The 11,070-nt window shown below is 38.5% G+C and overlaps 1 protein-coding gene across 6 annotated transcripts in view; it reads left to right on the top strand.

The window, feature by feature from the left end:
- MARCHF1 (membrane associated ring-CH-type finger 1) overlaps window positions 1-11,070 on the top strand; it is a 1,238,958-nt gene that overhangs the window by 1,146,933 nt on the left and 80,955 nt on the right. For all 6 annotated transcript variants that reach the window (XM_069097636.1, XM_069097675.1, XM_069097649.1 and 3 more), the window contains one exon: window positions 1,107-1,287. In XM_069097636.1, the coding sequence (XP_068953737.1) occupies window positions 1,107-1,287 (181 nt within the window). The remainder of the gene's footprint in view (window positions 1-1,106; window positions 1,288-11,070) is intronic.

Raw genomic sequence — 11,070 nt, 5'->3', positions numbered from 1 at the left:
ATAGATAGATAGATAGATAGATAGATAGATAGATAGATAGATAGATAAAGTATGGAGAGATGGATGGAGAGAGAATAAAAAAGAAAGGATAGATGATAAATTTTATACATACAAATATACATAGATATAGATATGAATGTGCATATATATGTATATATATGTATATGTGTGTATACACATATCCCTTGGCCCATACATATTACATATACATATACATACACACATGTGTATATATTATATATGAATATATACATGTGTGTATATAGATGTTGATATGTAGATGCTTTGACTTGCTTTATTTTGGACTTTTATTTTGGCCTTATTTTTACCCTCTAGTAAGCAATTTGATGACCCTCTTCCCCAACCCACCCCCATCCCCACTCCCATCCCCCACAGCTCACTATATTGGTGCCAGACTTAGCATGGACATACTGCAGCTCCCCAGCCTTCCTAACAGCAGAGATTATGGACACACACCAACCTGCCTGGAAAAAAATGAAGGAAGGAAGGAAGGAAGGAAGGAAGGAAGGAAGGAAGGAAGGAAGGAAGGAAGGAAGGAAGGAAGGAAGGAAGGAAGGAAGGATGGAAGGAAGGATGAATAGATGGATAGCTGAGTTACATTGATGATATGTAATAGAGAATTCAGATGTATCACAAACTTAATTTCCCTGCAAGGGAAACTTAGCTGGGAATCATGGAATTTATAGTTAAGAAGGATACATTTCCCTTCCCAATCTGAGAAGAAACTAGGATTTAATGGATTGGTTTTGAATATAACCTATTACAAGTAGATCTTATTCTAGAATCTAATTGGAATGAAATGACTTGGAATTCCAAATGTTAGCTTTTAATGTCACTAGTGCAACATAAGGTCTTCCAGGCAGTGACTTTTTTGTTTGTTTTTGTCTCTCGCAGCATCTAACAGTGCTATACACATAACAGGTACTTGATATATGTTTGTTGAGTTTCTCAGACTGAATTTCTAAAACATTGCATGGGAAGAAACCAAATACTGAAACTGAAACAATGCCCAAACCCCTCTTCCTCTCTTCCCATTCACTTAAGATCCTTGGAAGATGTCACACGTTTTCTGTTCTCCTCCCCAGGATCTGTCACTGTGAAGGAGATGATGAGAGCCCCCTTATCACGCCATGTCGCTGCACAGGAACTCTACGATTTGTTCACCAGTCCTGCCTGCACCAGTGGATCAAGAGTTCAGACACCCGCTGCTGTGAGCTCTGCAAGTATGACTTCATCATGGAGACCAAGCTGAAACCACTCCGGAAGGTACAGCATTATCAGCATAATTATCTTTAAGTGTCAAAAAGCATGGGCTAACAAGCAAATAATATATTTCAAAGACCCATTCCCTCCTCAAAGGTTCAGTGCCAAGGTGCTTACTTCTCTTGGCACCAAGGGCTGTGTTTGGCTGATGTACTCATAAACTCAAAGTTGAAAATAGAGCCCTATGTCTATTACTTCGTCAGTAGTTTTTCCTTTTCCCAGATCTCACATTTTTCCATCTCTAGTTTTGGTAGAGATTTCCATGGCCAAAAATGAGCAAAAAGACTAACTTTATGGGTAACATCTATGCAACTTAGTTGTTAAAACCACTAGATTCCCCTATCTTAATTTACCTCATAAATTCAATTTGGGTTTCTCATATATGTCCCTTTATCTCCACTCAAATAGCTACCTCTATGATTTGGGCCTATAACACCTCTCCACTATATTATTGAGGTTGCTTTTTAATCTCCCACCCTCCATACAGATGCTAAATTCATTTTTCTAAAATGTAAGGCTAACCATGTGTAGTGCCAATGCAGTATTTACAGCACCCATGATCACAATAAAGACTATGACTGTAAGTATCGCATGACATTCGATTGCAAAATATACCAGATTCTCCAGGCAGAGAACAGAACTGAAACATTTATTTAGACACCAGAAAAACAAATCCACAAACCAGTAAGACAATTCCATCATAGTACCAAAGATATTCAGAAGACATAATAACACTGAGAGCCATGCCATCGTTTAGCCTTCCCACAAACCAATACAAAATCAGTATTTACTCACAAACCTCTCTATCTCCTTAATAAGGATCCTCTCCCCCCCTCCCCTCCCCAGGGTCTGGATAGCTCTTACTACCAGCTTCCTGTGGGCTCTGCTTCCCCTCAGCAAACTCCTCCCACCACAGGCTTCATGGGACTACATTCAGCCATTTAGGGGGCAGAGTTTATCTTCACAGCAGGGAAGCTTCTTGTGGGCTCTGCTACACCCTTCAGCAAATTCCCTCCACCACAGGCTCCATGTGATTACCTTTAGCCTGTTAGGTGGTGGAGTTTACTTTGAAAACAGGGGAGGTCTTCACACTACCCCCTAGATCTATTAAGGGGCAGGGAACATCTTCAAATTCCCATTCCCATTACACCATGTCACCCTTCTACTCTATAGATTCTTTTGGCTTCCTGTTATCTCCAGGATCAAATATAAATTCCTTTGTAAGTCATTTAATAGTTTAGCCCCTTCCTATCCTTCCAGTCTTCTTATACTTTATTCCCTTTATCCCCACTACAATCCACCCCTACTATCCTACTACTTTCTAAAATTCTTCACACAACATTCCATTTCTTGTCTTCATGCTTTTGCATAAAATCCCCTATGTCTATAAAGCTTTTCTTTCTCTCCTTCCTTCAAGACCTAGTTTGTGTCACCTTCCATGAGGCCTTTCCCAGTTCCTCCAGTTACTAATGCCTTTCCATCTAAAGTTACCTTCTGTCAACTCTGAATAGTATGTGTGTACCTAGTTACCCACTAGAATGTAAGCTTCTTGAAGGAAATGGTTGTTTTAATTTTTCTCTTTATTTATCCCCAATGCTAACACATAATAAGTCCAACACATAAATACGTGATCACTGTGAAAGCTGATAAAGTTTACAAGTAGAGTTTCACAAAGGTCCACGATACTGACTAATCTCATTTCTTAGAAAATAAGCATTAGGTAGTAGAGAAGACATGTTCCTCCAAAGTATGTGATTTGGGGGATTATTTTTGTTAATTCATTTGGGTTTTCATGAAATATAAAAAAAGAATTGATTGTACTATGTACCAAGCTTAATGGGGAAAGTATCTTATTTTTCTCTGTATGATTTCCCACCCGGATACATTACCTCATCTTGGTCATATCATAGTAAAGCTTTTAGGAACAGATTATATTCAGTATGGGTCAAAAAACAAGATTACATCTATTTCAGAACTGATCAAGGGCAGCTTTTAGAAGCTTTTACCCAGCAGAATCCCTGCTGGTCAGGATTCTGGATTTTTTTATATGTAGGCTTCCTCCTTACATGCCACTCATCAACCCCACCCAACTAACTCCCTGCCTCACAACTAACTTGCAGATATGAATACCAATTCAAGTGAGAGGGAGCATCAGGCTTGAACTACTGAAATAATAAAACTGCCCAAAGAAGCTTTTTCATTTAAATGAAATGCAAGATGTGTGGAGAAGTATTGCCTTGCAAATGAAAAAGACAGCTCCCAAACTGAGGAGAAATGACAAACTAAACAAACTATGGCGGTCTACTCTAATCCTTCATTAGTTCTGCAAATGATGAAGAAGGAGGCCGACTCTATTATTAATAATGTTTTATGGATTTTATAAGACCTTTTGTCCATGGATCTGAAAGTGGTATATAAATATAAAATATAATTCACAGAACTCCTCAAGAGCAGCTTTTGTCTTCTCAACAGATGTGGCAGCCAAGACACTGAGCAGTTAAGTTCTTTTATTCCCAGTCCCAAAGCAATCAGTGCCAGAAATAGAAATAGACTCTGCCCTCTGCTTTAGCCACTGAACAGACGAGGTTGAGAATAGGAAAATGACATACTATTTAGGTCCATGAAGGTTTCAGCTGTCTACTCTTAATATTCAAGGACTGGCAAGCTATTCCCAAACATCTGCAGAATATACTCCCATTCCTCATTTTCTGAAGAATCTTTCATTTCACCTTTATGAAAGAGTATCCCAGTCTGAAAGCAGTTGTCCAGGTGAATATAATGGCTCATTCCTCCCTTCCCTCAAACACTTTCTTTTTAAAACCATAAAGAAACCATGAAGCTGGAATGTACCTTGAGAGATCATTGAGTTTGGCCACCACTTTCCTACACCTCATGAGTTCAGCTGGAAAAAGATGCCACTGATTTCTTTCCAACCTCCAGAAAGGATTCTTTTTATTCCGACCCATTGTTTTACAGTTGTGACAGAGAATCCTTTCAGCCATCTAATTAGGACAAACCCTCTAGAATAGAAGCACTCTAGTTGCTTTGTAAAGTGACATAATGACTAGTAGACAGTGCAGCTCCCAGTGGGCACCCATCAATTCTGAGTGAGCAAATCCCAAGTTAACTGTTTAATTCCTTGGCTCTTGTTCTATCCTAAGTGATACTGAAAAAACAACTAATCACAATGTAGTATAGGGGAAAGAGTACGGTTATGAAGTCAGAGGGCCTGGATTCAAATTCTGCTTCTGAGACTCACTAATGGTGTGACTTTGGGCAAGTTTTCTAATTTCCCTGTGCCTCCACTTCCTCCTCTGTAATTGAGGTGGTTAAACTAGATGACCTCTGAAATCTAATCCAGCCTTAGTTCTCTAATACTTTGATCCATCTTGCAACTATTTTAAGAGGGTATATTTAAAGAGAGTTGTGAGAAAGAATCATTCACAATGGATTCTAACATAGACAAATAAGCATTTCATTTCTAGGACAGATGTAGAAACATGAAGAAGCTATTCCTAACCCCTCTGTTTCCTCACTTGGAAAAATACTGTAGCCACTATATAGCTTTCTAGAGTTTAATTGAAAAGAAGTAATGTCACATAATTCCAAATCTTGATTCAATATAACCTTGCATATGGGAAATACTATATTGGAAGTATAACTAATTAATTTACTTCAATAACAAAAATTTACTGCATTTTTCTATCTGTAGATTTTAAGGGGTTCTCAAGGTCAGTGCCTAATAGATCCCTTCACTTAGAGAAACCTGGAAGTCTGTGCAATTAATTGCAATCTCCTTGGCAGTTCCCTCACTTTTATAAGGATCTAAAGGCCAGCCCTATGAAATCATTAATTTAGCTAATGATTCTGAAGACCTCCCCTCCAGCCAATAAGGGCACAAGGTGACACTAAAGTAATACATTTTCCTACAGAAGAGAGGGAAAATTTCTCCAGAGTCTGAAGAAACTTGGTGCTTAATAGGAATATCAAAAACATTAATTAAGCCTTACTTTACTAATTAATACAATAACTGCCCTCTACAAATCCACTGCTAGTAAATACATCAAAGCTGTTTCCAAAGTAGACCCTTTAAAGGCAACAGTAATGCCCAGGAGATTCTTTATGAAAAACTGACTTATATCATCCTTAAGTAGTTAGTGCAACTATTTCAAGAAAAGCCCTATTCAGACCAATTCCACCAAATCCCTGAGTGTCAAAAGCAATTCTAAGGTGCCTAGAGAATCAAATGGAAGCCCGGTGACTATACAATACAATTGGGAAAACACACACCAAAGCAGCTGTGGCAACATGAACTTTTCTCCTGTCCCACAAGTGAAGAATTGTTTTAGATTTTAGGCCTATAGTCTCTCTCTCTCTCTCTCTCTCTCTCTCTCTCTCTCTCTCTCTCTCTCTCAATGAGCTAGAGCCAAATTATGAGTCAAATCCAAATTGGTGAAAAGAACAAACACTGTTGATAGCTGTATGCAGTTTTGGGTTTTGGGAGTTTTTGCCAAAGGGAAGCAAAAGGCATCAGCACACTTTATTAAGGCATCTTGTTGAGCAACCTAGATTTATGAAAAGAAACACAATTACACTAATGCACCATTGCTGAAACTGTAAACGAGTCCATTCATTCTGGAATGAATTCTAGAACTATACTCAGAAACTTAGTAAACTGTGCATACCTTTTGACCCAAAGATGTCTCTACTAGGCCTATATATACCCCAAAGAAATCAAAGAAAGAGGGAAAATATAGCAGTTATATTTTTGTAGTGGTAAAATACTAACAAAGAGGGTACCCACCATTTGGGCTGGTAAATTATGTTACAGAAATGTAATAGAATTCTATTGTTCCACAAGAAATGGGAAAAAGAATAATTTCATAGAAACCTAGAAAGACTTGTATGAACTAATACAGACTGAGGTGAACAAAGCCAGGAAAACACATTATATAAGAACACCAACATTGTAAAGACAAACAACTTGGAAAAACATAAGAATTCTGTTCAGTGTATTGACTGACCATAATTCCAGAAGACCAACAATGAACCATACTACCTACCTCCTGACAGAGAGGTAGTGGACTAAAGGTACAGAATAAGATATACAGTTTTGGGCATGACCAATGTGAGAATTTGTTTTTACTTGACTACACACAATTGTTACAAGAGATTTCTTTTTCTTTCAGTGGAAGGGAGAGAGGTGGGTGGGGGTATAAAATAAGTGTTTGTCAATTGAAAAATAAGATATATATTTTTTTAAACACAGAATCTCTCACATGTAGTGAGCAGTATTCGGGTTCTGTCCATGATCACATTATCTGATAAGCTAGAAGTTACTTAGCAAATGGTCCTAAAAGTAAATGTAACCAAATGTAAAAAGAAGAGATAGGCACAGTGAAGACTCCTAGGCAGCCTATTGCATGCTCTCTGTAGCACAGCTTTGCTTATACATACAAAACAAATATTTTCTCACCTTCACCTCACATATTGGAGAGATACTTGGGAAAGGAGGACTTTAGTGAGTTGTTTCCAGAAAACTGAACCTTCCCTTTCTTTGAGTCACAAGATATATTTCTTTAATTTTTAACAACTGTTTCTAAAATGTATCATGTACTTCTCTGACTTCATAAGGAGAGTATAATGTATTATATACCATTTTATTGTGTTTTATTTATGTATTATTTCACTACTTTTCAGTGACAGAATTATTATGAACTGGAAACTTTTGAATTTACTGTAATTTAGTGATATGCTCAGTTGATATTAAGTTGTTGCTTCTTGGATCCAGATTTTTTTTTTAAGTTCTTGTGTCTGATTTTAATATTTTTTCTTCTTTTTCTCTGAATGTCAGACTGTGAATTATCACTTTCTCAGGTTGCCAATGTATTTTTGTTATTCTGTCATTTTAAAGTTATGTGCAACTCTTTGTGACCCCATTTGGGGTTTTCTTGGCAAAGATACTAGAGTGGTTTGCTATTTCCTTCTCCAACTCAATATAGAGATAAGGAAACTGAGGCAAACTGGGTTAAGTGACTTGCCCAGGGTTACACAGCTAGTAAGTGTCTGAGGGCACATTTGAACCCACAAAGATGAGTCTTCCTGATTCCTGGTCTGGCACTCTATTCACTGAGCCACCTAGCCACCCCATCAATGTATTACCTTCCTGTAACACACTCTTTTCTTCCTCACTCACTGCTCCTAAAACTTATCCCTTTTACTAGGGTACTCCTCATACTCCCACAGGCTGGGAAGCCAGATAATCAAGTTTTTCAGACTGCATACATAATAAGTAAATAAATTCTTAGCAAGTAGTTCAGGGATCATCATGAAGATGCCAGCAGCAGTGGAGGGGGCAAGGGGTATTCATTGTATAAGCAGGTGAGTCAGCATGACCACGGTACCTAATGAAGAAACATATTATGTGATCTTGTGGTTATGGGAGTAGTCACAAACTGCCACCTTGGAAAATCACCAAACTGATGGAATGGCGACTGGCCCACATCAAAACAAAGTGGAAACTTGCAAAGGATTTCCTATGTATTCAAGACAATGGAATTAGAGTGACCCTAAGATGCTAGGGCCCTCTGCTTTGGTGGAAGCTCAAAATGTCTCTCTCCTTCCCCTGAGAGGGTGCCCAGAAGTTACTTGTCCCTTAGAACCCTTGGCTTTGTTCTTCAAATCTCTATTTGTCTGTCTGGGCTCCCACATATAAACACCACTCTACCTGGAGCTCCAACTCCTCCCCAGAGTCCTTTGCTCCCGACTGGTGAAAATTCACCATGTGTAGAACCCCTAGACTCACCAAAATGCAGTTTGATCATCTTCCATGCCACCATTAGGCATTCCCTCCTCTCCCAGCTGTGCTCTGGGAACAGTAATCAAACACCCTTTGCAGGCCCCCATGCAAATATTATGTTGTCTTCCCATATTAGAAGGTACGTTCACTAGGACCAGCACTATTTCCCCGCTTATATTTTGCATGCTTAAAGCTTATCCCAGTGCCTGGAACATAGTAAGAACTGAATAAATGTTTGTTCACTCACCTACTCATTCATTCATTCATATGTCATCCTGATAACTAAAACGAGGTCTCTCCTATAGGACATTTCTGTACAATGGAAGGACAATTCTAGGGGGGAAAGAGGGAGGAATTGGCTCGTGTCTTTTCTTAATGAGAGAGAAAATGAGATTCTGGTAGGAAAATAGAAAAACTTCTTTTTGTCACCTCCCCTGGAATATACACATTTCGGAATTGTGGAGTGAAGCCTTCTCCTTAAGACAGGTATTATCTCTCTCTTACATGTGTTTTCATTCATGTTCCTTCTAATAGATGGTGTCTTTCTGTCTTTTTTTTTTCCCTTTCTCTCCCCTTCCCCAAGTTTAGACTACTAAGGTCCACACTGTTAAGATCTAACTTTATCTTTAATCCCACATTCTTTACTCCAGCCAAATTAATCTCATTGCCTTCTCCTTAACTTGGTTCACCTGCTCCCACCTACAGGCCTTGGGCTGACCACACCCTGAGACTGGCTCCTGCCCCTGCAAGAAATACTTAAGAAGCTTCCTGTCTATGGTAGAAGCAGCCTCAATTGCAAAGTCTCTTTGTCACGGGTGTCTCAGGTCTGTTGTCCTTGACTGCTTACTTACCTTGTTTCCACCTTGCTTTTGGCACCCTGACTTCTGACTGCTTGCCTGGCTTTTGAACCCCAATCCCAGACTTTTTCTTAACCAGCAGCTTCTGGGCATTCTCCAGGTCTGGCCTGCTTCTGATGCCTAACCCCTACCTTTTGCTCTCAGCTTTGATGCACTCTCAGTTGTGGCCTCTGACTCTTATTTTGAAACACATTGCCACCCTGGCATGATACAACTGCAATGCAGCATGTGGCCCCAAGAGCCTTTTTGCTATTATCCAATTCTGAATACTGGACTGGATGGCTTAAACCAATAAGACTGATCTTATACATTCTTATACAATGACTAACCAACAACTAGAGTTTCTTCCTAAAGTCAGTCAGTGAGCAACCTACTAATCATAGCAGCATATGTGTAAAACACTATGCTAGAAGCTGGAGGAAATAAAAAGACAAATTAATACATGGACCACAGCAGTGGAATTTGGTTTTCAATGAATCCAACTTTCTCAATATACTCATAAGGAAACTGAGCCTTAGTGGCTTGCCAAAGATCATACAAATGCTAAGTAGCAGAACTTTGTCCTGGGGGAGCTTAAGTCTAGTTGATTGTCTGTGGCATATACACATATGCATCAATTATGTAATATAAAATAGCCAGTGATAATGACAGTAAAGACTAGAACAGGATAAGAATGGAAGAGAGCTTTAAAAATACAGTCTAAGGACTAAGGAAGGAGAAATCATTTTGGGGTGGGGGAATTAAGGAAGATTTCACTGAGGAGGTATCAAATGAGTTGAAATATAAAGGATTGCAATGAAGGGAGATGGAAAGAAGAAGAAATTCCAGGAATAGGGAGTAGCATGAATAAAAGCAGAAGTAGGAAAATGCTAGAAGTTTATAAGAATCTGAAAATAATCCAATTTCAGGTAGTAATTCAGCTTGATACATATAGAGGAAGAAAAAGGAATGTGATAAAACTAAGAAGAAGGAAAATACTAGACTGAGGCATTTGAATTCTACTCAATGGACAGTGAAGAGTAATTGAAAAGTCTTGAGCAAAGAATGACATTATCTATGCATATGGAAGATTGATTGAGCTGAAGTGAATTGGAAGAACTAGGACAGAGATAACAGGAGGCTGTTGCAATTATTTAAATGAGTAACCAAGATCTGTACCAGAGCAATGGCTTTTGAAACGGAAAGTTGGAAATGTATCCGAGAGATATTACAGGAATCAAATTGACAAGACCTAGTGACCAACCAGATGTGAGAAAGGAGAAAAGGGTCAAAAAATAATACTCAGGTTTTTATTTACATGTGTGACTAGATGAATATTGGTGTACCTAATAGATGTGAATCAGTCAGTAGGGAAAGATTTTAAGTTCTTTGTTAAATATGTTGAGTTCCCATTGTTTACAGAACCCTACTTATAGACACTTCAGAGAGGAAATAAAACTAAAGCTGTCACCAACCTGTGGCGATTTTGAAAAGTGGGGCTTAATCTCTTATGCTTATTCAAGTCTTAGATTCTTACTAAAGGATTGCCAGCTACTGCAGTATTTGAAAAATAAATGGTGAACCAAGATGATCAATTCAGTGACACACACCCTGCCCCACCCCACCCCCAGGTCCTCACTCATCAGAAGTGAGAACTTCAGCCTTATTACAAATGAAGATTTGATTTTGAACTCTGAACTTAAAGCCTTGTAAAATATATCCAGAAATAGGAACTTCATGAGTCTACTCATTACCAGGTAAAGACACAGGGTTTTGTAATAAAAATCTTTTGACATCAGAAAACTACTTAAATGCTGACTTCAACTTGTGGATGCTCAATGCTCAACATCATAACGACATTTATGGAAGATACTCAAATGTACTCTCCCGCTAACAATGGTAATCACAGTACACTCAATCTAATTATGAATTGTAGAAGTAGTATTTCTGCCTAATGTACAAAGTGACAGAAACAGAATCATTAAAAGAAAATGGTTCCGACTTGATTCTTGAAAGTGGTGAAATACCATGTTCATTCCCATAGTTCTTCCTTCCTTCCTTCCTTCCTTTGTTCCTTCTTCTTCTTCTTCTTCTTCTTCTTCTTCTTCTTCTTCTTCTTCTTCTTCTTCTTCTTCTTCTTCTTCTTCTTCC

This window comes from Petaurus breviceps, unplaced genomic scaffold (assembly GCF_028583685.1).
Source record: "Petaurus breviceps papuanus isolate PSGF00001 unplaced genomic scaffold, PetGlider_PUasm1.0 126, whole genome shotgun sequence".
Classification (NCBI taxonomy): Eukaryota; Metazoa; Chordata; class Mammalia; order Diprotodontia; family Petauridae; genus Petaurus; species Petaurus breviceps.
Note: the sequence above shows the minus strand (reverse complement) of the source record. Positions and strands in the feature narration are given on the sequence as shown.